Source organism: Cibotium barometz, chromosome 19 (genome assembly GCF_041138505.1).
Source record: "Cibotium barometz isolate CiBa-2024 chromosome 19, ASM4113850v1, whole genome shotgun sequence".
Classification (NCBI taxonomy): Eukaryota; Viridiplantae; Streptophyta; class Polypodiopsida; order Cyatheales; family Cibotiaceae; genus Cibotium; species Cibotium barometz.
The window spans coordinates 8807052-8833385 of record NC_141064.1 but is presented as its reverse complement, the minus strand read 5'-3'; the positions used below and the strand labels follow the sequence as shown (position 1 = coordinate 8833385).

The 26334-nt window shown below is 45.9% G+C and overlaps 1 protein-coding gene across 3 annotated transcripts; it reads left to right on the top strand.

Annotated features, from left to right (window-relative positions):
• The first annotated feature begins 1965 nt into the window (after positions 1 to 1965).
• LOC147628193 (RNA-binding motif protein 25-like) lies at positions 1966 to 25751 on the top strand. 3 transcript variants are annotated; one of them, XM_086813239.1, is made up of 8 exons: positions 1966 to 3661; positions 22514 to 22758; positions 22842 to 22985; positions 23064 to 23341; positions 23424 to 23557; positions 23653 to 24432; positions 24580 to 25232; positions 25309 to 25751. In XM_086813239.1, the coding sequence occupies exons 1-8, from the start codon at positions 2404 to 2406 to the stop codon at positions 25558 to 25560; spliced, it is 3744 nt and encodes a 1247-aa protein (XP_086669365.1). In that variant the 5' UTR covers positions 1966 to 2403; the 3' UTR covers positions 25561 to 25751. The 3 variants fall into 3 exon arrangements, with proteins under 3 accessions (XP_086669365.1, XP_086669366.1, XP_086669367.1); XM_086813240.1 differs by having other exon boundaries at positions 1978 to 3661; positions 23112 to 23341; XM_086813241.1 differs by lacking the exon at positions 1966 to 3661 and adding an exon at positions 22241 to 22386.
• Positions 25752 to 26334: the final 583 nt, after the last annotated feature.

Genomic DNA, 26334 nt, shown 5'->3' with positions numbered 1-26334 from the left:
AGCAATTTTTTTGAAACGAATGCTTAGGGAATGAATATGGACGTGTTCCCTTAGTTTTTAAGGTTGCTTGCATTTTCTTTTTAAACATGAAATCTAATTATTTGCCTATCTTTAAAAACGTTGACCATGGAGGAGGTGTGGTGAGATGTTGTTGCATGAAATGTTTGCATGCTATGTGTGCCTCATGTAGTGAGATGGGATGCTCTCTATCTCTCTCTTCTCGAGTGCAAAACCTCTCTCTCAATATCTCAGTAGGGTGGTTGCCTAGGAGAAGAAGGTGCTAGTAGGAACTTAGAGAGTTGACCTTTGCCTATCTCCTCAAGTATGCAATAAGAGGGAATTCTCTCTCTCTCTCTCTCTCTCTCTCTCTCTCTCTCTCTTTGTGGTTTGCATGGGAGAAGATGGTATAGGATGAGAGGATTTGCAAGAGGAGTAGGAGCAATGCACACAACAATAGGGTTACTCTATGTGTGTGTGTGTGCCGCGTAAGAGCAAAGAGAGAGAGATTGATTTTTGCTGGTGAGAGTAAAGTGCGAGTCGCCACTAAGGGGGGGGGATTTGTTAACTATGTTTTTTTTTACGACAAGACGAGTAAGAAAGAGATGAAGCTACCCGTTTCGACATGACGATTGAACATATGCAAGAGATGCTAATATAAAAAAAACCTAAAAGGAGGGAAGGGAGTTGTCTTTTGTCTCTCTCAGACAAGAATAGGAGGGGATCGGCTCCCCCTCTCTCTCCCTTGGGTTTGTATAGGAGGAGGAGGTACATAATGAAAGAAGGTACACAAGGAGGAGGAGAAGTTGCAGGACGTAGTGGTGGTGGAGCAGCAGGCCACACATCTGGAGCATGGTGAGCAAAATTAGTAGCATGTTGAATGATCATGAGCACCTAAGGTTAAACATAAATGAATTAAATGCCAATGTCTAATGCACACTTACTGGTGGTTGTGAATATGTACACTTACAGATTGTTGTGAATATGCACACTCACGGATTGTTGTGAATCTGTAAGTGTTTAATGCACACTTACAGATTGTTGTGAATCTATAAGTGTTTAAATGTACAGTTATAGATTGTTGTGAGTTTGTATAAGTGTTTAATGCACACTTACATATTGTTGTGAATATGCACACTTATGGACTAGCACCACTAGAATAAATTAACATTATAACCCCCCCCCCTTGAGTAGATCCTTATGTAGTAGCAACTTGAGTGCACATCTGAGGGTGGCTTGGTCTCTCGCCCGGAGGTGATACAATTATGGCTGCAATCAGCTTGGATGATGTGCCTGTGGGGATTTAATTGAACTTAGGACCTCCCCCTTCACCCACACTGCTGATACACACCCATTACCAACATTATAGGATATCTTAATCCTTAGAACCAAGTTTAATCACCAAACATGATGCTTTTGCAAAGCTAATTCAATAGCAATCAAGTTAATTAACATTTTAGGGTATCAGAAGGTAGAGGGTGGAGATCAAGACAACTTGGTATGGCCCTAGAACACAGAGGTGGTATAAGAAGGTCAAACAAGCTAGTTACATTTTTGTGGCATTGATTGAGAATCCAGTGGGGTCCAGACCAACTGTTAAAATATGGTTTCAAAAAAGGGAGATGAAAGGAGAGATTTTGGAAAAACAGACCCCTAGGGATTGCACATCTGAAGCTTTGATCGAGGCATGCATCTTGTTGGGATACCACTTATCTTGGGGGGAATCCTCTTTTGTTTCAAAGGATGATAGATGGGATTTGATGTTTAATCTCTTGAATGGTGACTCTTATGCAGATGAGGGGTGACTGTGGGTTTGGAGGGCTGAGGGGGTTTGGAAAGTTTATGTAAAGCTGTCTTTTTCTTTATATATATATATATATATATTATTGGTCAAAAAAATAATTAACATTTTAGGGACCCTTAGAAATGACTGCTTTTACAACCTTAATAATCTTAACCAAAAAAGACAAGTTTAATCATCACGATCTTAGCCCTACATTATTCCTATGTCGCCAAGATCAGTCGGGCAACTTGGAAGCGCTTGTATTGAAGGAAGAACGGCGGATCTGTTCTAATTAAGGTCTCAGAAGTGCCACGGTTTTTAGAGTTTCGTGAAGGCAATCGATCCATTCCGGCCCTTTGATCAAGGTTTTCTGTGTTGCCATCGCGATCTGGGTTTTTTGGTGCCTGCGGCTAGGGTTTCCGAGGAGCAGAAGCGGGAGCTCCTTGTAAAGGCCATCTGAGCCCTGCAATTAAGGTTTTTGCTCTGCAGACCGTGTTTTTCTCCCAGTACAACAGAGATATTCTCGCTCTGTGCTTTGCTCCTAGGGTTTCTATGACAGTTAGCGGAGGTCCAATGGCTTTTCATTCGTAAAGCTTGCACTGTGTTTTTTCTCTCTCGGAGCTATGAATATGTCGTTTGGAAGTGTGGCGGTGCCAACACCGCCCCCGTCAGGAGGGGGAGGAGGAGAAGACCTGCCACCGTCATCTAGTGCTACCTCCACTCCAGTGCCACCGGTACCCCCGTCATTCTCCCTGTCATCTGCAAGCTTCACTTTCCAGGGCTCCTCTGCAAACCTCATGCCACTGCCCCAGCCTTCCTTCGGTCCATCATCTGGCTTTTCATTTCCAGGTCCTCAAGCAAACCTGCCGCCCTCATCTGGTCCTCCTTCCCAATCAACTCCCCCCCCTTCGTTCCCTTCATCTGGTGCTTCCCCTCGATTTCCATATCCAGGCCCTCCTACAAACGCCCTTTCATCATCAGGGGCTCCCTCTACCTCCCCTTTCTCCATGCCATTTTCCTTCCAAGGGCCGCCAGGAAATCCTTCACCATTATCTGGAGTGGCTTCAGGACCACCCTCGTTCGGGATACCCAATTTGCCGCTGGGCTTTTCCAGCCAAAGTCCAGGTATTCACATGAGACCTCCTCCTGCTCAAATGGCCATTACAGGAATGCTATCTTCAACAACCCCTCAATCTCATTCCCAAGCTCCACAAGGTTCTGTATCAGGAGCGCAAGTGGCAACTCAACCTGCACAGGCCCAGTCTATGCATGGAGCAGGTCTTTCACTTCCTCTACAGGTTTCGGGTACTCCGCCAGGACAAGCATCTACATCTTTGTTACATCAGCCTCCATCCATTCAGGGTCCATCGGCCACAGCAGGCTCAGGGCCAGTAGCATCAGCAGCCATGCCTTCTACTACTACACCTGGGATGGCATCCATATCAGTGTCATCAGGAACAGGGACATCGGTGGCGACTGGAGAAGCTCATCCACCCATGTCACACCAGTCTACCTCTGGTGGGTTTCCACCTCATCCAGTTCCTGCCCCTCTAGGCACACAAACGAGGCCATCAATACCAACCCCGGGCATGACAGTTTCTCCGCAAGTGATGTCAGTTTCCACACAGCCCCAAGGTCAAGGTACAGCAGGTGCATTGCTCCCGGCTATCGTCCCACCCACAACAGTGGTTCCCTCAACGGCAATGCCACCAGTCCAAGTACTTCCTGGTCAGATGCCAGTAACCACTCTCTCGTCCTCTGTTGGAGCAGTATCAGCAAGGCCGGGGCTGATTCCGGCACCGTCTACTATGTCATTTGTTCCACCTCGCCCTGTCTACCCCAGCAACCATGTAGCTGCAGTGCCGTTGGTGCCTCCTGGAGGTGGGTTTCTGGGGGCTTTACTACACAATTTTTGTGTGTTTTAATGAGTTTACAAATGTCAGCACATGTGTATGACCTGAGGGAACATAGTAGTTTAGTGTGGGGTGTGCAATAGGGGTGACAGGCTGTTGTCTCCTATAGCAGTGTTTTCCTGTTGTTTTGGTGAGGATGGAAAGTTACTGACTCAGGTAAAGAACATCCAACATCTTTTGTGGTATTGTTTAAATTTCTTTCAGCTATTGAGCAGCACCCTACCATTGATCAAGATTTCCTTGCAACCATAATCCATAGGACACGGTTTCCTTTTCTGATTTCTAGGCTGGGTAGTGATATGTCCAAGACCTTCAGCTGCTTTCTTTTTCTTTTATACCATGAGAATAGTTAATGACCCTAGAAATTGCAGCATTAATTGAGGTTGAGATACTGATAAGGGCACATTTCACTGCTTCTGTCCTATTGGTAGTTCATTCTGGGGTGTGGCCAATGGATCAGGCTGTCACTCAGAGCTATTGTGCTATGTATGTTACTCCATTTTGATAAGGATGCCTTTGGGTCTATCCTTATCAAAAACCCCAAGGTTGTTATATCTAGAGCTTCAAGTTTTAGTTTAGTGTCTCGACCAATGGTTACACTTCTTATCTAGATCAATTTTAAGTGTGGCTGCAGTAACGTAGGTCCTAGATACAAACTTATCTCTGGACTAAGGGGGCTTTAGAAGGGGTTAGATTGCTTGACAATAGGAGTTGTGTTTAGTGCAGCATAGGCAAGCTAGCAGGACATGGTTGGGCAAGGCTAACATAGGGCTGGAGTATAAGTACGAAAGCCCGCATCACCTGAAAGTAGATGCTAGTTTTAATTGGAGTTCCTGACAAGGCCAGACCATCTCATTAGCAGGGAAGCTGCATTATCACCCATTCGTAGACCTAGGATCAACCTTTGTCTCTAAAGTGTCAGAGTTGAGTTCAGGGATGCAGGCTTGAGGATGGGACTGCCCTTCTATAGTTAAGCTTCATTGCAACAACATTATTGTTGTATGCTTGTGTAAGATCCTCCCAGGAAATGATCTGAATCATAGGTTAAACACAAGATTAGTGCAAACAACATAGAGGAGTGCAGGCAAGCTCACCACCCGACGGTGGTCCGCACCTGCAAACATTTCCCTGAGCTAGTTGCTAAAGCTCACTCCGAGAGATCCATGCCAAATCAGCGTATACCACCAGAGCCTGCCCGTACAACCCTTGGCAAGACTCTCTTTGATCTGCTATGTCCATGGTAGGAGTATCACTACTCTTGTCCAAGGATAGACCAATTGTTAGTCTTCCATGATAATAACCCATGCCTCACTTGTGATAACTGCTGCCATAAATAACCATCCAGTCATAAATAGCTCAAATCCGCCTGCCATCCCTAATCTCAGGGCCCCCTAACCTGGCCCTAATCTAGAGGATTAATATTAGGTACTTAACATACTTCCCCTCCTTGGATATTTACTCCTAAATAAAGTCAAGCAATCGATGTTACACCTAGCCACTGTCTCCCAAGATGCTCCTCTGCCCTATCTTTCCACTTAATTATGTTGGATTAACTTATTCCTCAACTGCCTCTCCCTAGAGTCAATCATGAGCTCAAGCTCATGTGGAACAAAGGATGAGTTCCTCTGATCCTCCTTAGTCTCGTGGGCAACAGAGAGGGTGAATGCTTTGTGCATTCGGCTCTATGCTACCATTTGATTGAGAGAGGTACATCCCAATGGTCGAGTTTGCCTACGATAGTGCTAAGCATTCGGCTACTGGTTACTGTTACGACCCTGTGTTTTTCCCTCTGGACAACAAGCAGGTGGGCACGGACACGGGCACGGGATGGATAGTGTGATCAGGCATTAGTTGGATATGAAAAGGAAACTCATGTGTGGCCAGCCCAAGTGTGAAAGGGGACAAAAGGGATTTTTAAGTTTATAAGGTTTTTAAACCTTTGAAGGCTTAAAATATTATTATTATTTGAGGCATGCGTTTTTAATGTTGCTTTTGGCGTTTTTGGGAAAAGCGAATCACCTCTTTTTAAAGAGGGCGAAGGGTGGCGCATGGGGCATGGCGTATCCCCTTGAGCAGGTCGCTGTGTGGAGCTGACGTGTGGTCGCCGTGTGGGCTACAGGGACTGCTGGGCGCTGCTGTGCATGGGTTACAGGAAGTGCCGGGCACTGCTGTGCATAGGCTACAGGTAGGGCTGCTGCGCACATAGGCTATAGGCAGGCTGCGCATGGGCTACAGCCAGGCGGGCTGCAGCCAGCAGCGGGCTGCGTATGGGATATAGCCAGCAAAGGCGACCAGGTGGCTGTGTGTAGGGGCTGCTGCCAGTCGGGCAGCCAGGCGGGCTTCAGGTGGAGGCTGCACGTGTGGAAGACCAGGTGGCTGCGCATATGGGCTGCAGCCAGCAACGGGATCCAGGTGGATGCAGGCGGGCTGCATGTGTGGAAGCAGCCAGCAGAGAGATATCTAGGTGACTGTTGGGCTGAACAGCACGACTCTATCTCTCTCTTGGAAGGAGGCGAGCTGAAGGAGGCACCGAGGGGCTAACAGCCAAGGGGTTTCTCTCTCTCTCTTTGTGAGCAGGTGGGGTTGCAGGAAATATACAGCCGAGAGACCGTTTTCTTTCTCTCTCTAGGTTTTGGAAACCATGCTTGGATGGTATATCTGTCATGGAAACAAGGCATTGGTTTTCGAGAGGAAACATGACTTTGGTATCGAGGAAACAGGCCTATGGTTTATGGATACAGGTCTATGGTTTATCATATACAGGTCTTTGGTTTCATATGGAAAGCATGTCTCTGGATTCATGTGAACAGGTTCTAGTTTTCTCGAGGTTACATGCAAGCTATGACTATAGGGAAGGACATGTGGTTTGGTACAATCCTACTGCTGTTTGGGAAAGGGTTTGAGAGATCCATGGTAGCAATGGAGAAGACCTTTTCAAGCAGGGAGGTGTTGTATAGGTGAGCCTTCTCTACGGAATGCTTTGTTGTAATAACGAGAGTTCTTATTTGGAAGTCCTGGGTGAAAGCTTTAAAGGATCCTATTGGTAGAGGATTCTACGAGTTGTATTCAAGTAAAGAAATACCGCAAGGGGCGCCACTGCGTTTTGGGGCCAATCGGTATCCTTGTACTATTTGCAGGAGCTCTCTAGCTCCCCTGTTTGTTTTCCTTTTCCAAGTTCCCATGGGTGATGAAGTGTTTTGTGTGCGAGTGTTTGTTCCACTGCCTGTCAGATTTCTAAAGGCCGGTTTCATGGTTCCATCGCCGGGATATCGTCGACTTTCTCAAGGAGGCGAGCCCGTGGTTGTCACATCAAAAGCTTCAACATGTGGAAAGTGAAAAGGAAGTACAGGAGGCAGTGTAGGATTATGAGTCTTTGCCTATATGAGGTGAAGAGCAAAAGCTGAGGATGATGCTCAAGAGAAAAGACACCAAGGACAAGAAGAAGTCAGCCAGGAAGAAGAAAGCAGTTGAAGTGTTATGGTGCGAGAGATGGGTTGAAGGCGATGGCTTTCAACACTTTGTCACCAGTGGTATCTTCACGGAGGCTTCATGGGTTCGGAAGGCAGCTTCTTTCTATGTTTAGCAGTGGTGATCTACTATGCTTCATTAGGAACTTGTGCTTACCACTTGGGTGGAGTGCAAGCAGGTTTTGGGTGCCTGTGGATGTATCAGGTGAGGCTCAGTTGGACGTTGAGGAACTTGATGAGGTTCTTATTCCTGAGCAGATACTGGCACATAAGGAAAGAAAGGTACAAGGTAAAGGTTCCCGTCGCTATCTTGTGAAGTTTAAAGAACTATTCACTGATGGATGCGAAGTGGATGGAGGAGGGTGACTTAGTAGATTCACCTTAGGTATTGCAGCTTTATCTTGATGCCTTTGAGTTGGAGTCGACTCTTGCGACGGCTCATTCAGGTTCAGCAGAGCATGGGGTCTGGAGCATTGCCTGATGCTCAAGAGGGGGGTAGCACCTCCGCTCCCTTGTTATAGACGGGCTTAGTTTTTCATCTAGGAGTCGCTTGGTGACATCTTTGTATTCACCCGAGGTACTGAGGCTGACAGTACATCTGCTTATGGGACTTCTATGATATTGTGTACTAGTCACATGAGATGATGCTATTTGTGGGGTTGGTCTCCTTTGGAATGGCATGGTTTGGTTTAGTTCAAAGTGTGCAGCAACCTGAGCTAACACTTCGAGACTCTATGAAGGGCATAAGTCTTGCGAGCAATCCTAGAGTTGGTTTGGCTCATAGATATATGGATCGAACTCTATTTGTGCATGTATTTATACACTTTTCGAGGTATTATTGTATTCTGGTGCCATTACATCCTGGTACCCTTGGGAATACATGGGTACTCCTTTTTACTAGGATGGATTATTCTTTATAGCTCCCTTTATTTGGGATGCATTGGACTTATGAAACTCATGGTTCACATACCCTGTGTAGTGTTCTCTTGTTCTACCATGTGTGGGTGGAACAATAGAGAGTAGATGGAAGGGAACATGGGCACTTCAAAGTGTAGTGTCGAGCATAACATGCCGTGTGTAGTGTTCACTTGTCCTACGTGCTCTCTTGAGTGAAGATTGTTTCTACCATGTGTGGGTGGAACAATAGAGAGCAGATGGAAGGGAACATGGGCACTTGAGAGGGTAGTGTGAGTTGGTGGCCGAAATGCCTATAAACTATGTGTAGCAGAAATGCTTATGGAACACCAGGTTATCTATGCCTGCGAGTGATTGTTTTATCTTGTTACTTGAGCCCACCTCTCATCCAAGGTGTGTGGTCAGAGTACCAGCACGGAGTGCAAGTGGTAAAGTGGACATGATACCTAGTTGGCAAGGGACTTATGTCTACGCCAAGGGTCATGTAGATTGGCGCATGTTTGTGTGCTTTGAGCTTGGATTATGATATCTGGACTTATGGGACTGTTTTGTCTTGCCATTTATTTGGGACATGGATTTATTTATCTTTATGCCATATTAGAATCACTATCTTCCCATACAGAGGCCAAGAGGTTCATTGTTCATCTCACCATGCATGTGGATTCATGTTGGGATTGTGAGAGGGCAATTCAATGAACACTCCACCATACACATGGATTCGTGTTGCGATTGTGGAGTGAGTGTTTCATTGTTTCCACACCATGCTTGTTGATCAGAGTTGGGATTGTATGGGAGAACATGGGAACTGTTGGGATTGGGAGAAAGGATTGCCAGAACTATGGAGAACCAGCTTTTGTGTCATCATGGTTTGTGCTCTTGAATGGCACCATTTTGTTTGCATAGCACATGTTTCTGTGCGAGGCACTAGTTTCTTGTGCATGGCACTTATTTAAGTGTCTTAGCACGTGGTTGGTGATTTTCATTGGCATATGATTATCTCATTGATATTGGTGATTGAGACACAATTGGCTCTTGTGCTTGTGTCTAGCATATCTTCCATGGAATTCTCGCCCATTTATTTTGGGACATGATTTTGATATTAGTATTATGGAGACTTATTTAGTCTCATCCATTTCTTTGGGATATGGATTCTTCAGTTATATTTGATTTTTGAGACCGTCTCGTCTCCCCCACTTGATGGGACATGATTATATCTTGAATATATGGCTTGAAGCTTAAAGTTGCGGACGACTTTTAAGAAGCTGGGGAGGATGTCACCAGCCTTGACATTTCCCAGTATGAAAGGAGTCTGGTGGACTTCAGGATGTCTAAATATTTGGAAAGTAGAAGCTTTGGGAATGGGGGATTATCCTAGAATACAAAGGACCACACTCCTAAAATTTAGGAGAGTTGCTATTTTTGGCCCGACTCTGATGGAAATTCTGTTCGCGTCATTACATCTGGAATTGAGCAGATACCAAGAGTTGGCAAAGTGCCTATGACAGAATGTCTACCAGTTGGGATATTTTTAGAGATAAAGTTTATGGAAGGAATCATCTCTTAGATTGGGACATGTGGCAAGAAAGTGGACCAAAGTGAGACAAGTGGCCTGACACTTGTTAGAAAGTAAATCAAAGTGAGACAAGTGGTCTCACACTTGTCACTTCAGCTATTGTGTGGCTCTCCACTTGTCATTGTAGCCTTCTCTTGCCATTTTAGCTCATGGGAGGCCCAAATCTATAAATTGGAGCCCTCTCTCTTCATTAATGGAGGCTCTCTTGCTGCACACTAGCCTCTACCACCGTTACAGGCTACCCTAATGATGGCTACTCTCTCTCTCTCTCTTGAAGGCTGCCCATGAAGAATACCGGCTTTTGGGGACTGTTTTGGAGGCTTCCATCGTGAAGAAATACTGAAGGCAAGGGTATTTAATCATTTATTATGATTTCTATCCATTGTACTTGTTGTATCAGCCTTTGTACCTGCTGTACCAGCCATTGTATTGGCTGTACCAGTCCTTGTACTTCTTGTACTTGCTGTACCACCCATTGTACCGGTTGTACTAGCTTTTGTACTTGTTGCACCAGCCAATGTACATGCTGTACTCATTGGACATGCTGTACCAGCATTTGTACTTGTTGTACTTGTTGTACCAACCAATGTACCGGTTGTACTAGCCATCGTACTTATTGTACCAGCCACTGTACCGGTTGCACTAGCCATTGTACCTACTGTACCGGCTGAATGGAGAGTTGTACTTGCTGTACCAGCTCTATTGCATGAAGACCCATGGTTTTTGGGGAAGAATCAGTACCCACACGGAGGTATATGGATTATGTTGTTGGCTCGGCATTTCTACAGCCTATATTCCGGCTTGGTTGCCTCATGTTGGGCTGTGTTATGGCATTTGTATATGGATAATCCGGCATCTCCCGTGGGGAGAGTAAGGCGTACATGATATTATTCTCCTTGGGTAATAAAATACTCCAAGGGGGGGGGTCGGTCCATTCTGGCCTCTATGCCGTGTCACACGTGCAAGCTCCATTTTCAGCATTTGTGGATGTTTTGTCCAGCTTTATGTTTTATGCAAAGTGATGATGGATATGTGTTAAGGCTGTGGCCATGTTTAAATGTTTTAATATGCATTGATGGTATCAACAAGTGTGTCAAAGGCCCTAGTCTCCCAGGCACTCACCGCCGCGAGTTACACTTGGAAGGAGGCGAGCTGAAGGAGGCACCAAGGGGCTAACAGCCAAGGGGTTTCTCTCTCTCTTCGCGAGCAGGTGGGGTTGTAGGAAATATACAGCGGAGAGACCTTTTTCTTTCTCTCTCTAGGTTTTGGCAACCATGCTTGGAAGTACCCAAGAGTTTTGAGATGTTACAGGCGGGGAAGGTTGGGAAGTTATCCTCTAGGTATTGCGGACCTTACCGGATTCTAAAAAAAGATTAATGAGGTGGCTTATAAGCTAGAATTAGCTCCTAATGTGTAAGTTTCCATGTGAGTAGACTACACTCAATATAAGTCCTCAATCTCAACGAGTTCTTGAGGGATAGCAATATTATCCTCAGTCCCAATTTCTCCTAGAGTCTCTAGTTCTTGGAAAACTAGCTGCATGAAGTGTTTAGAAAACTTAGAGTTCTTGTCACTCAATATGTCACAAGGCAGATTGTACAATCTGAAAAGATGCTCAACAACTGATGTGCCAATTTAGTTGCTTCCATAGTCATCCTCATGGGTAATAGTCTCGCCATCTTTGTTAGCCTATCTACCACCACCCAAATAGCATCATCATGCCCTCTGGTGGTCTATGGGAACCCGGGATTAAATCCATGGAAATCCTTTCTTGTTTTTTCAGAGGATGTAGCATCCTCTAGTCCTAAGGCATTTTGGCTTGTTACCTTGACACTGATGACATTTGACTAGTACTTCTGCCTTCATATAGGCCAGTAAAACATTCATTTTTCCTAATTATAAGCTTGATGCACCCCCCTATGATTTGCCATAGGAACGTCATGACATTCAAAGAAGTTCTTTCTCCTAAATTCAACACTATCTGGTACACAAAATCTCATCATCTTGGAACAACAACTTGTTCCAAATAAAGTAATGACTACTAGCCATTCTGACAAGTGGTATGACCCATGAGTCCTGTTCTAAACTATGGAGCTTCTCGTTGGATGATTGGATCTGGTGCTAATACGGATTGAAATTCCCTTTGGTTTGACATAGCCCTTTGAGGGAATCATATAAGTTGGGAGTAACCTTGGTGAAACCCAAAAGATTCACCTTTCCAATCCTATTTAAGGCATTTGTAACCCGGTTCAAACTACCCTTCTAGTATCGAAAAGAGTCGCCCTAGCATATGACTGCATTGCCTAGGTTGAAACTGAAGCTTCATGCCTAATTGACAACCCATAGTTCGATAGATCTGTTTGAGGATCCGTTTGTGTGCATCTATGTCATCATTCTGGGTTGTAAGAAGTGAAGGAATGCACAACGGAAGATGGGAAAGTGGAAACACAGGAGAGAGAGTGAGAGAGAGAGATGCAGAGAAACATAGGTGGATACTTGCTCTCAATATCAACCAAACAAGAAGCACATGCGGGTACAAGTCTCGAGCAAGAGGGGGAAGATCACCTTGTATGTGAGGGACTGTAGCAAGCCAATATGCAGAGGCACTAAGACATGCAAGGCAAAATCTCAAGTCAAGTGTGAGGGGAGAATGGCCCGGCTATATATATATGCTCAAACAGGGGCCGTTGACCAGCATTCTCATGACTAGGAAAAAACCAATACTCCATAAAATAAGGGAAAAAGTGGGAGCAAGATGTGAGGGGTGACTAGCCCCTCTAGCTAACATGGTCAGCCCTAAAGGCTAAAATAGGACACCACAAAGGAAGCCAATAGCAAGGGGATGATGATGTTCTAACACCCCCTCTGAGCACTGGATGTTGAGTAAACTCCAAGAAGCTAGAGACGTTGTCCATGATCAAAGATGAAAGACTACAGCAACAGGCACTAGGAAAGCTCCACAAGCGATCTCCTCAGCAACTCTGCTATAAAAGCAACAGAACAAGCTGCTAGATACACCACTCCTCTGGAAGAAAACAACCATGTAGGTTGCTTTGTGCTGCTCCAAATAATGGTTCCACTCCCAAGTGTAAGAACACTCCGTGAAGTCGAATGTCATGTTTCCAGACTGGAGAAGGTTTGAAAAGCCTCAAAACCAACCAAGATCAAATCCTGTAGATAATCAATCCTGGGAGAAGCATGCTACTTTTCATTGGAATCCTCTGAGTCCATCTGCTCAAACTTTGTAACAAGAGTTGCCAAACGTTGAAAAGAAGCATCCTCTGGAAAGGTTGGCATCGCAAGATGTAAAGACTCTGTAGAAAAGATGGGGTCCATCTACTCAAACTCCGTACCGTGAGTTGCCCAATGCTGTACACAAGCACACTCCACTGAGGTGGGTATCGCCAAATGAAAGGACTCCACATCCCCCTCTGAAAAATGACGTTATTGGATTGGTACAAGCCCAACCTGATTTTGATCCAAATCCAATATACTACTGTGCCCTAGGCACGTCTAGCAACCACAGATCCAAAGTATCCCACTGGGTCCAAAAGTCCATCCTCCAAAACAACCTTGCATGCCGCATCAAACCAAATGCAAAACTAGCAGAGGGAGGGGCATCCTCTGAAGCATCGCAAAGAGAGGCAGAGGTATACTCCTCACAATGAGGAAGGGAAGCAGGAATATAAGTTGTAGTGGTAACAAAGTCCTCAAAAGCATCATTGAGAGCATAAGACTCTTCCATAGAATCAGATCCCAAGAATCAGCAACAAACAAATGATCTCTGTGAAAGGATCACAACCCACAGGCAAAACACTCTTCTTTCTCTGCAAACACTGCAAAGAACATAGGCTCGGACAAAATAAACTTAGCTCAGGATCTTTGAAAAGATCACTACTCTTGTCAAGAAAGAACTACTCTCCTCCAAAATCTGCAAACTCCAGTCGCAAAAGAAAGTCTACACATATACAAAACAGCTCCCGAAACTGATCCTCAACTGAAGTAGCTAGAGATGGGCCCCCTCTGAGTGTAGAAAACTCTTTTGGGAAGCAAAACGCAGCCAAAACACTGATGTCCAGCAAAAAACAGCACTCCACCGCCAACAAAAGGCAAGGAACATGAAGAAACTGGGGAACTGTGTAGGCTAGGAACAAAACGCAGGTATAGATGCTCCAAAATCAGCAAAACGTTGACTGAAATCAGAAAATTCAGTGTCCTACTCAACTAAACTGTCACCAAAGCCACAATCCACACAAAAGCCCCTTTGCAAGTGATATGTGTCCACTGGAGAAGAAAACGCAGCCAACAGAGAGGCTACAAACCTGAAAATACAGGCGACCAGCTTTCACACCTCAGATGAGGAAAGAATGCTGAAGAGAAGGTACCTTCGGGTCCAAATGATGAAGCCCAGGTGAAGGTAGAGCTACCAGCAGGAACAGTCCAGAAAACACAGCAAAACAGGGCTGCAAATCTGAAAACGCAGAAGTGAAAGGGGCCGTAGATAAGGCAGAATCTGAAAACGCAGATCCTGGAAGGTACCACCAAGCCTCAGATCAACCAACCAACATCAGCAAACGGTGGTGCATATGCCCTATCAACTACCTTTTTGTTGTAATAATTCTTTCTATTTGTTATGATCCTTAGTGCTAGGCTTCATTATGGCTGAGTCTGCCCTGTATCTCCGGAGCTCTGATAGAAACTCAGTACACAGACCTTTGTATAAATGTATGCTCTTATGTGTGTGTGTGTGGGAGAATATATCAATACCAAGTTCTACACCCACTATTGGGCATTGATGACGTTAGTGGGGATGTCGTAGTATCTAGTCTATACTGTGCATGATGGAGTTGATGGTTTATTTTCTTGTGGATGACTACCATGAGATTATAAATTGCACTTTCTTATAAGGTGAATTTGGGCATGTTCCTGGATTCATCTAGGTATATGTATAACATTAGCAAACGAGCCTGTAGGAGAAGAAAAGCAGCAAATACATTGCGTTTGCCGTTCAAAGAGCAGGCCGATAGCACTACAGGAGTCCCAGGGATAGATGCTGATGAAGACTGTGTTAGCAGTCATCTCCTGTCTGAATAATTACACCAGGGCCTTTGGTGTTGGTGTGCCCGCTCGATTTATGTGTTTTCTCATTTTTCCTCACTCTCCATATTTTTCCCTATTTTTTCCCTATTTTTCCAGGTGTGGGAGGCTGTCTTGTGCTTGTTGGCTGGTCCAGATACTGGCCGACTGACCTTGCTGCTCCCTGACTTTCCTTTGCTGCTGGCCGACTGAGAGATGCTGGCCGACTGGAGGTTGGAGTAGGTCGTGGACTTTTCTGCCTGCTGGAGGTTGCTTTTCAACAAGCCGACTGGTCTTCTGGGGCCATATATAATGGCCCCTTTGCCCCCCACACATTGTATCTTGTTCCCGGGATTTTCTCTTGTGTATATAGCAGAGTTATAGGCTTCTCTCTCTCTCTCTCTCTCTCTCTCTCTCTCTCTCTCTCTCTCTATTTCTGTGTTTTTCTGCAGTTCTCTTGTTCTAGTATTTTCAGATCTTGTTTCCATCTCTGTTGCATATTCTGACATGGTATCAGAGCTCTAGGCTCTTGGAAGATCTTGGGAATTGTGTGAGCAAGAGGGGGGCTGTTTCGTTGCTGATTGGAGGACTGTTTTGGGCGGTACGGGAAGAGGAGAAGCAAGCGAAAGGCGGGCTGATTTGCTGGACAGCCACTTGCAGGTTTAGTTCTTCATTTTTTCCACCCACCCTCCCTTTTCAGTTACACCCCCACAAACTACGGCATATGGAAGGTAATGATGGAATCTGTTTTGGAGTCTTACGACCTTGCTGATTTCATTGCTGTTGGGGTTCCACGGCCGGAGTTAGAGGAAGGGGAGTTACCCTCTATTCGGAAGGAACGTGAGGCACAGGCACAATTATGGGATCGTGTCAATGCCAGAGTCCGTTCTTTCATTTTCCTCAATTGCACACCACAGGTAATCAATCATATCAAGCATATGACGCTGGCCAGAGGTATATGGCAGCATTTGGCTTCTCTCTACAACAGGGTATCACCCATGAAGAGGATCTCCTTGGAAGTTCAGATGCGGGTGATGAATATTGCAAAGTCGTCGACGATGCGGGAGCACATCAACAAGCTGCAAGCTCTTCAGCAAGAAGTTCTCCAGGCTAGGACAGAGATATCATCGGAGGATACGGCCATAACATTGCTGTCACATTTGCCCTCTCAGTATTCAGCCTTTTACTATTCGTTGATTACCAGTGGCAGGCTCAACACCATCACATGGGAGGAGCTTGTGCCCATGGTCTTGGACCAGGAGGAAAGATTCACGAATCCACCACAGGGCAGAGGTTCTGAGGCCTTAACTGGCCAACGGTCGAAAGGCCGGAATAACAACAACAAGGGCAAAGGGAAGGCTTCATCCGAGAAGTCTTCTGAGAAGAAGCCCGACTCCGACCGAGAGAAATTGAAGGCCGAGAGGACCTGCAATAATTGTGGCGAGAAAGGCCACTATTGGAGGAAGTGTCCCAAGCGGAGTGGGAAGAGTGCTGATTCTCTAGCTTCAGCTTCAGCTGCAAAGACTCCAGCCTTTGTGCACTTGGAGATGTTGGACACGGAGGCTTCATCTTCTTCGAGCGAAGAGGCAGTTGGCTTCACCACAAAGGATACTCGGGAATGGATTCTCGACAGTGGTGCTTCCAGGTACATGACTCCTTCCTGTGACTTCTTTCTGGATCTGAAACGGCAGTCAGGTCACATTTTCATCGGCGACAATTTCACAATTCCGATACACAGTGAGGGCCGGATGGAGATGATTCTCGATGGCAAGGGGGGTAAGCATTCCTCTCGTGTTCTTTACGTCCCAGCACTTGGTTTTCATCTATTGTCAATGCATGAGGTATGCAAGACTGGCTTCCGGGTGGTGTTTGAGGAGCATTCTGTTGCTCTACGGGACCGCGAGACTGGCCAGGTTGTTTGGGAAGGCGGCGTGGAGAATGGTATATACAAACTCTCCGCACTCTCCTCTTTGACAGGTTCTCAGGTTGGTAACTTGTGGCACTTTCGGTTTGGCCACTTAAATGTGGATGCGTTGCGGCGAGCTTTCCGGGACCAGATGGTGGTTGGCTTGCCAGATGTTGGTAGCAGGCAAGGACGCTGCAGTTCTTGCATACGTGGTAAGCAGCATAGGGAATCGTTTCTGAAGCAGGCTTCCAGCAGCCGGGCTTCGAAACCATTGGAGTTGGTACACACTGACTTGTGTAGACCTATGTAGACAGCATCCTTGGGAGGTTCTTTGTACTTCATGCTGCTTGTTGATGATTGTTCCAGATTCACATGGGTTTATTTCCTTTCTCAGAAGGACCAAGCTTTTGCTCGGTTCAAGGAGTGGCATGTGATGGTGGAGAAAGAGTCTGGCTTGCAGGTGAAGACTCTTCGGGCCGACAAAGGAGGTGAATTTTCTTCTAATGCTTTCGTGAGATTTTGTGCGGAACATGGCATCAAGAGGGAGCTGGCCAATACAGGTTCGCCGTCAAAGAATGGAGTAGTAGAACGAAAGAACATGACTATGGTGGAGATGGCGAGGACGATGCTGGAGCATCGTGATCTTCCTCGTCCACTTTGGGGAGAGCCTGTCGCTACGGCTGTCCATATCCTCAACCGGTCTTCGACTACTTCAGTACCGAACATGACTCCTTTTGAGGCATATTTTGGTAGGAAACCTGATGTCTCCCATTTCTGTGTGTTTGGGAGCGATGCGTATCTTCACATTCCGAAGAAGCAGAGGGGGAAGCTCGACTCAAAGTCCCAAAAGCTTATCTTTGTGGGATACAACTCTCTTTCCAAGGGATACAGGTTATATGATCTAGAGAGGAACGAGGTTGTTGTCAGTAGGGATGTGGTCTTTGATGAGCATGTTCCGGTTTCCACTGTCGATGAGCCGCCACTTCTTGGAGACCCAGAGGATTCTGATGATGATTCCCAGTCTATTGTTCCAGCTGGACAACCTCAGTCAGTTCAGGAGGTTGAGCCCGCAGTTGGAGTTGAGTCCCCGTAGTAGCAGGAGGCTCCGCGTTCTCAGGTGGTTAGTGGACACCCTTCGGGAGTCAGGTGTCACGGAGCTTCCTTCCGAATGGACCACAGAGGCCGGACCTCGACGATCGCATAGAGTCCGTGATAAAAGTCATTCAGGGGAGCTTTTACAAGTAAACTATGCTTTGATGTCTCGTATCATGTGGGACAAAGAGCCCACTTTCGTCAAGGAAGCCCTTGCACAGGATACTTCGAGGAAAGCCATGGTGGTGGAATTGGATGCCATTGAGAAGAACAACACTTGGGAGTTGGTACCGAGGCCATCGAAACGGTCAGTCATTGGTGTCAAGTGGGTCTTGAAGACCAAATATGCGTCAGATGGGTCGGTGGACAAACACAAAGCTAGACTTGTGGCTAAGGGTTATGGTCAGCAGCCAATCATCGACTATGAGGATACCTTTGCATCGACAACGAGGATGACCATGATTCGGACCGTTCTTGCCCTTGCTTCTTCTCAGTGGTGGCCCTTGTATTAGATGGATGTCAAATCTGCGTTCCTTAATGGTGACCTGCAGGAGGAGGTGTATGTTGAGCAGCCTCTAGGCTTTGTGGTTCCAGGATCAGAAGGGATGGTTTACAAGTTAAGGAAGGCCTTGTATGGTCTTAAACAGGCTCCCAGGGCTTGGAATCAGAAGATTGATTCCTTCTTTCTCTGGACTGGATTTCAGAGATCGGTTGCAGATCCCAACCTGTATCTCTTTCGAGAATGCGGCATGGTTACGTTAATCATCCTTTATGTGGATGATCTCATTCTCACCGGCGGTCATGTGGAGCACATTAGAGTGACGAAGGCTGCCTTGTCAAAGGAGTTTGAGATGACCGACTTAGGCTTACTCCACTTCTTCTTGGGATGATTGGAGATCTGGCAAACCCAGAGGGGGTTTTTTGTCTCTCAACAGCGGTATGTTCATGTTTTGCTTGAGGCCTTTGGGATGGAGAACTGCAAGCCTATTACGTCGCCGATGGACCCGAACACAAAGCTAATAGTGAATGATTCTTGTGAGCTAGTTGATGCCTCTCTGTACCAAAAGTTGGTTGGTTCATTGATCTGGTTGCTGAACACCAGATTGCACTTGAGCTTTTCTGTGGGGCTGTTGAGCTCATTCATGTAGACGTCGTTGAAGTCTCATTGGGATGCAGGATTGCGGATCTTGCGGTATGTGCAGGGGACGAAGGATCTTGGACTCTTTTACACAAGAGGGGGATTTATGGATGGAGTCAGACTCCAAGGATGGAGTGACTCAGATTGGGGAGGAGATCCAGACACGAGGAGATCCACATCAAGGTACAGTTTTTCCCTCGGCTCAGGAGCGGTTTCATGGAGCAGTAAGAGGCAGCCAACTATTGCCTTGTCATTGACAAAGGCAAAGTACCGGGCTGCTTGTGGTGCTGCTTGCGAGGTTGTGTGGCTGCGGAGGTTGCTTGGCGAGATTGGGTTTCCACAGAAGGAGCCCACAGTCATCCGGTGCGATAACCAGAGCTATATAGCTATTACTCGGAACCCGGTCTTCCATGCCCGGACCAAGCACATAGAGATACAATATCACTTTGTTCGTGAGAAGATCTTGGATGGTGACATCTTGCTTCTTTATTGTTTGATGGAGGACAATGCGGCGGACCTCTTCACAAAGTCTCTACCTTAGGCTATGCTCCGGCGGCACTCCAGCTTACTAGGGTTGGTTCCACATCCAGGAGCTGAGAGGGGGTGATAGCAGTCATCTCCTGTCTGTATATGCACACCAGGGCCTCCGTTGTGGGGCCCGCTTGATTTAGGTTTTTTCTCATTTTTCCCCACTCTCCATATTTTTCCCTATTTTTCCAGGTGTGGGAGGTTGTCCTGTGCTTGTTGGCTGGTCCAGATACTGGCCGACTGACCCTGCTGCTCCCCGACTTTCCTCTGCTGCTGGCCGACTGAGAGGTTGGAGCAGGTCGTGGACTTTTCTGCCTGCTGTCGGCTGCTTTTCAGCAGGCCGACTGGTCTTCTGGGGCCATATATAATGGCCCCTTTGCCCCCCACACATTGTATCTTGTTCCCGGGATTTTCTCTTGTGTATATAGCAGAGTTATACGCTTCTCTCTCTCTCTCTCTCTCTCTCTCTCTCTCTCTCTCTCTCTCTCTCTCTCTCTCTCTCTCTATTTCTGTGTTTTTCTGCAGTGCACTTGCTCTAGTATTTTCAGATCTTGTTTCCATCTCCGCTGCATATTCTGACAGATCGACCACAAAACCGCAACAGTGAAGTGCCTGGAAGAGGGCAAACTGACCAGCAGCAGATCCGAGAAAAAAAAAAACGCAAGAAAGAGGTGGGAGCATCTAATGCTTCAAGTCACCAGCGCTCTGATACCTGCCCTCAATATCAACCAAACAAGAAGCACATGCTGGTACAAGTCCCAAGAAGGAGAGGGAAGATCACCTCGTATGTGAGGGACTGCAGCAAGCCAAAATACAGAGGCACTAAGGCATGCAAGGCAAATACTCAAGTCAAGTGTGAGGGGGGAATGGCCCGGCTATATATATATGCCCAAACAGGGGCAGCCGACCAGCATCCTCTTGACTAGGAAAAAACCAAGACTCCATAAAAGACGGGAAAAAGTGGGAGCAAGATGTGAGGGGTGACCAGCCCCTCTAGCTAACATGGTCAGCCCTAAAGGCTAAAATAGGACGCCACAAAGGAAGCCAGCAGCAAGGGGATGATGATGTCTTACAAGAAGCTCCCTGTTCTTGGAGTGTGATGGTGACTGTTATGCAGGCCTTTTATTCTATAAGGCTTGGTTTTTGGTGCGTGTTTTGCTTTACAAATAATGATGGATATCACCTTGTTCACCTGATATTCATGATTTGTGCTAAATTGTGTTTGGATGGTGACTGCATTAACATCATAGTTGTTTCTCGTACGCGTACGAACCTATTCATACGTACGAGTCGTACGGTACGATACCGTATGAATTCGTACGATATCGTATGGTACGAGTTAGGTTTTTTTTTTTCCTCCCCCAAAAAAATTTTTTCCCTTGAAAAAAATTTCCAAATGCTTAAAAAAAATAGAAACCCTGCTTTACGAAGATCCCAAATGCTCGCAATACTTCGCAACTTTCGTGTCCACTCAGTATTCCATATGGGGTTGTGGAGAGACCTAAAAAATCTGGCGAGGTAGACTGGTAGTGTACACTTGATTGGTAGGATGAGAGAATCTTGCTACATCACTTGGGGATCCCTGGTATAGGTAGGCTAGACAATTAGATTCTCAAGTTATGCACAAGGGAGAACATTTGGACATGGCCATTTTGATCTAGAGAGGAGTCCCTAAACTTATCACCCTAGATGCACTCCTCGTATTTGTGCAAGGACGGTCCCTTAGTCATAAACGCTACACTGGGAGACCTTTGGTATTGCATTACCCATCCAGGTTCTTTTTTGGAGACAATCGGGAGATCCAACCGGGAGAGACACATATGCATGTACTGGTTTCTCAAGCACTGTAGACTCCTCCCCTCCCAACCTTCCCTCACATTCAAGCTTGAAGCTCCATAGCTTGTAAGTGTAAAAAATAAAAACCGTATTTTATCGTACCGTATCCCAAAATTTCATATCGTACCGAATATTCCCGTACGGTATCGTACCGTACCGTATCGTATTTTCGTACCGTGACAACTATGATTAACATGCAGTGCATGATGGAGTTTGTGTTCGAAGCTTTCTGAGTGGACACGTGTGGTAATATAATGCCTGCGAGGCTGCAGGCATTTTGTTGAAAATGTGATGCCATGCGTGGAATGCACTTGATGCTCCAGGGCATGTGCCTCTGAGGCATGGACTGTTTCATTGTGTCAATTGATGGGACACAAGAATCTGGGATTTAATATCTTTAAGAGGGCTGGTCTATAATATATTCCAGGTCGGGCTTGGACTGTAGTTTGTTTTGGATCAAACACATTGAATGTGTAATCTTCTTTCAAGGGCCACCTTAGACTGTTTTTTTTGTCTGGACTTTGAAATTTGTAAGGTCATTTTCTGTTGCCGTCATAGAGGCAGCTAGGGATTCGTGTTATTGATGTGTCAAAGCAGCCTTTTAATGACAGTGACCTGCCAGTGGGACCCCAGGTTTCAGAGAGTTGATCTTTCCGGAGTAAATCAGCATTCTAGCCTTATGATCTTAGCCTACGCGTTGACCTTAATTTTAACATTTTTCTGAATTTCAGATTTGAGGGTCAGCATCTCACATGTGTTTCTTCCAAGCGGTCAGAGGAGAGCCTAGCTCATGGCCCCTACTCTAGTATGGGTAAACAATTTTGAATCACTTTTTTTCCGTGTGCATTTGATCTCCATTCTATTTTTTGTATCGTTATGTGTTATATGTTGTGACAAAGAATCAAAGGGTATGGTACTTAACTTTCTGCTGCCAGTTTGGCATAGCATTGGGCCACACCAGGTTGATTGCTGCTGTATCTACTAAATTCTAGGCTTTGTTTGACTTGTTAACTCAGTTTTCCTTTCGCATGCATTATTCAACACATCTGGTGCTTAAGGTCAGTAAACGCCTTCAATTTATACTCTGGATTATTACCTGTTTTTTTTGGTGCTCTCCTCGCAAGGGGCTGCTCTCTGCTATGAACACGAGGGTTTTCATAAGGTCTACTTTACAACTGTTTTTTTTTTTCACATCAGTTAATATCAAGGCATGATGTTAGTTTTGGCCAAAATTGTGTAGATTGGGATTATGTTTCTTTGCTTAAATTCTAACTCAAATTACTGCCCAGTTCTTGGCTCTGCACCTGCAGGTATGGCTCCTCGGTTTCCAGCACCCCCTTTTGCACCCATGGTTAGGTCACCTAATTTTCCTCCTCGATCACCAAGCCCACTCGCCAGACCACCACCAGGAACAGTGCTACGCCCAGGTACTCTTGTTCGACCACACCTGCTACTTGAGAAACCGCAGACCCTGGTCTATGTGGGAAAGATAGCCTCTACAGTAGATGACGACTTTTTAAGATCTCTTTTGGAGGTACAGCTCTAAAGTTTTTTGAAACGTCCAAAATATGCTTTTAGTCTCTGACTTATTGATGAGCCTTTGGTTTTTACTTCCAGCTGTGTGGACCCATTAAAAGCTGGAAGCGGGCCCAGGAGCCAACAGCAGGCAGCTTTGGATTCTGTGAATTTGAATCTCCTGAAGGAGTGCTGCGAGCTTTGCGGCTACTGAATGGATTCAGCTTAGAAGGACGGGAACTTAAGGTATGAAAAGCAGCCTCGAGCGATTAGTTTTTAGGCCTTTTTTTGGAGTGCTACATGGTTGTCTGCTCTACGCTGCAGCTCACTGTCACTCATGCTGCGCGGGAATATTTGGAGCGTTATGTCCAGAAGAAAAAGGAAAGAGGGCAGCAACTGAAACTAGAAGCTAGTCAGGCCATAGAGACTGAAGTCGAGACTGCACCAGGTGTGGAAGCTCCCGAACCCGTGAAGAAACCTGTTGGTGAGGCTGTAAACAACGATCCATCCACTGAAGAGCAGGGATTTGGAATTGTCAACGATGAAGACAAGGAAGCTGATGATGAGGCACAGAAAAAGCTCACAGTCTTGCTGGAAGAGAGGTACAGTACAGCATAGTGATGTTGTATGCATGGCTTTAGTTGATGCATCATTATTTGCTAACAATTCGGTAACTTTTTCCAGGGCTAGACTGATGCCTCTTCCCCCTCCCCCACCTTTGCCTACTGCCTCAGATGCACCTGGCAAGTCTAATTCCATGCCAGACACGCCTGCCAAGTCTAGGGATGGGGACTCGGTTGCTGATGGAGGGAAAACTGGTGAGCTAACTTGACAATGTGGCAAAAGATTCAATGAGATCTTGTAGCATTCCACGTGTTTTTCTAAGAAAAATTTTGTGGTTTTCGTGTTTCAGATGGACAGGAAGGGACTAATGAAGAGGAAACTAGTGAGAACAAAGGGAACTCAGAAGTTGACAGGCCAGAGACGAGCTCATCTGATCGAGGAAGACGGTTGGATCATTACAGGGATAGGGACAGGGAGAGAGAACGGGATAGAGACAGAGATAAAGGTAGGGACAAGGAGAGTAGGGATAGGGACAGGGAGAGAGAGAGGGAAAGGGAACGGAAAAGGGAGAAAGAATGGGAGCTTGAGAAAATCGAAAGGGATAGAGAGAGAAGTCGAGCTCGCCGGGAGAGGGAACGGGAGCTGAGAATGCGGGATGCTGAGCGCCTGTATGAGGATTGTGAGAAAGCGTGGGAGGAGAGAGAGAAAGAGAAAGAGCGCATAAGGAACGTGGATAGAGAGAAGGAGAAAGAAAGGGAGAAGCAGAGGCGGAGATTAATCAAGGAACAGGAGGAAGATAGTGATGATGAGGGGTGGAAGAAATGGAGGCGGAGAGGAGATCCGTTTGGTGATCGCAAGAGAATCCAGAGGGAGAGAGAGGATGATGAGAAGGATCGCCTAAAGGAGGAGGAAGAGGTTCTGGAGGCGAAGCGAAGGAAGCTGAAAGAGGATTACGAGGAACAGGTGAAGAAAAGGCTAGCTGAAATGGCCCAGATTGAAGCTGTTGAAGCTGCAGCAAAGGCCCTGGACAGCGCTGAAGGCGGCAGTGTGGAACCTGAAGCAACAAAGAATGCAGAAGTGATAATCTCTGAAAGTATCGAACAGAATCATGTGGTGGTAGTGGATGATGGTATGTCTTGCAAGTTAACCAGTCTTGTTTCCGAGCCTGTTCGTTTCTTCTTACTGGTTAGCTGAGACACTAACACAGGTGTGTGTAGCTGAGATACTAACACAGGCTTCTCTGGCTGAGATACTGAAATAGGCTTGTACTGTGAAGGTGACGATAATGATGTTTCAACAAATGATTCTTGTGATATGGTTATCGATGTGGAGGCTGGAAATGCCCTGGTGAGCATGGAGATAGATGAGAAACAGAACAGCAGCCCAGCCCCAAGAAAGCTGGGTTTTGGTCTGATGGGATCTGGAAAGAGAACAGCTGTGCCCTCAGTGTTCCACCAGGAAGATGAAGAGGAAGCACCTAAAGATCGTGGTTTAAGGCAACTAGTGCCGATTGATTATACTGCAGAGGAGATGCAGGCAGTCTCCTCATTGAAAGCCAGCACTACTCTGGGGAGTGTTGCCCCCAATCTGGCTGCTGCTGCCGAGTTTGCCAAAAGCCTACGGAATCTGGGAAATAGCTCTTCTAAGGAGCAGCTGGAGTTGGAGCGTGACAGAGTAAGGCGACAGAACGAGAAGTCCAAGGATAAGAATAACCGGGATGAAGGTCGGAGTAAGGACCGAGAGCGTGGTGGCAGGGATGAGATGGAGAGATCTCGAGATAGAGATAAAGAAAAGTATAGACATTCAGATGGCAATCGCGAAAAGGATCATTTGTCTGCAAAGCTTGATACTAAGCAGCTGATTGATACCATTCCAAAGACAAAAGAGGAGCTTTTTGCCTACAGAATAGACTGGAAAGCATATGAAGAGGTAAGGCAATCGGTTTGATTATATTTTCATAAATTGCAGTGCCTTTGACCAAACTGATTACTTTTTTGCTTTTCAGCACGAACTTCATGAAAGGATGAGACCTTGGATCCAGAAAAAGATTACAGAGTTCTTGGGGGAGGAAGAGGATACATTAGTCGATTTTATTGTGTCGAATACCAGAAAGCATGCCAGTGCTGCCAACATGCTTGAGCTTCTAACAACCATTTTGGATGACGAAGCGGAAATGTTTGTAATGAAAATGTGGAGAATGCTAATATTTGAAATAAAGAAAGTGGAGACTGGCTTGCCATCAAAGTCCAAAGCTTAGGCTTTGTATTTGTAGTGTTTCTCCATGGGGCTGGAAATTATCCAGCTTGGTTGTTTCAAAGACCGTTACAACCCAGGCAGGTTTTGATGGGAGGCTCATGCTTTCCCAAGGTTCCAGCATTTGTTCATTTTTTACAATACTTTCTCACCTTTTGAGGGACATATATACATGTGGCCAAACTTTTGACTGGATGCATGCTATGGTATCTATTTAGCTTGTCTTTTATGCAACTGAATGCAGTTTTGTTTTCTTCGTTGAAGAGATCACACAGATTACTCGAGAGTATCATTTTAGTATTTTTTTGTCCAATTCAGCTTGTTCACCCCTTTTATCACAGGATGTGTGCAGTTATTGTTTTTTCTGAAGGTTACCCTAAGGTTGAATAGGCCTTTAGCCTATGTCTTGACCTTAGATTAGTCAACCTAGGTCTGGAGTTCAAGTCCCATCTTTGTCTAGGGTTACCCTAAAATCTAACAGAGGTCTTGGACCTCAGATTAATCAACCTGAAGGTTACCCTTAAGTCTCGACCTTAGATCAATCAACCCAGGTCTTGAATTCAAGTCCTGTGTCCAATGCTACTTTTATTTGTTAGTCTTAGACCTTTGTCCAATGCCGTCAACCCTTATCAAGCCAAGCTCGTTTGAGATCAATAGGACAAATGCAGATGGAGCGGAGCCATTAGGAGCTATTTACGCAATAAATCTGATTGGAGATCAACAGGAGAAATGCAGATGGAGCCATTAGGAGCTACTATTTATGCAATAACAATCTCTC

Coding starts and splice junctions, on each gene's coding strand:
- LOC147628193 (XM_086813239.1), top strand. CDS start 2,404: ATGAATATGTCGTTTGGAAGTGTGGCGGTGCCAACACCGCCCCCGTCA. Junction 23,342..23,423: donor ACAGTCTTGCTGGAAGAGAG/GTACAGTACAGC, acceptor AACTTTTTCCAG/GGCTAGACTGATGCCTCTTC. Junction 24,433..24,579: donor TGTGGTGGTAGTGGATGATG/GTATGTCTTGCA, acceptor TGTACTGTGAAG/GTGACGATAATGATGTTTCA.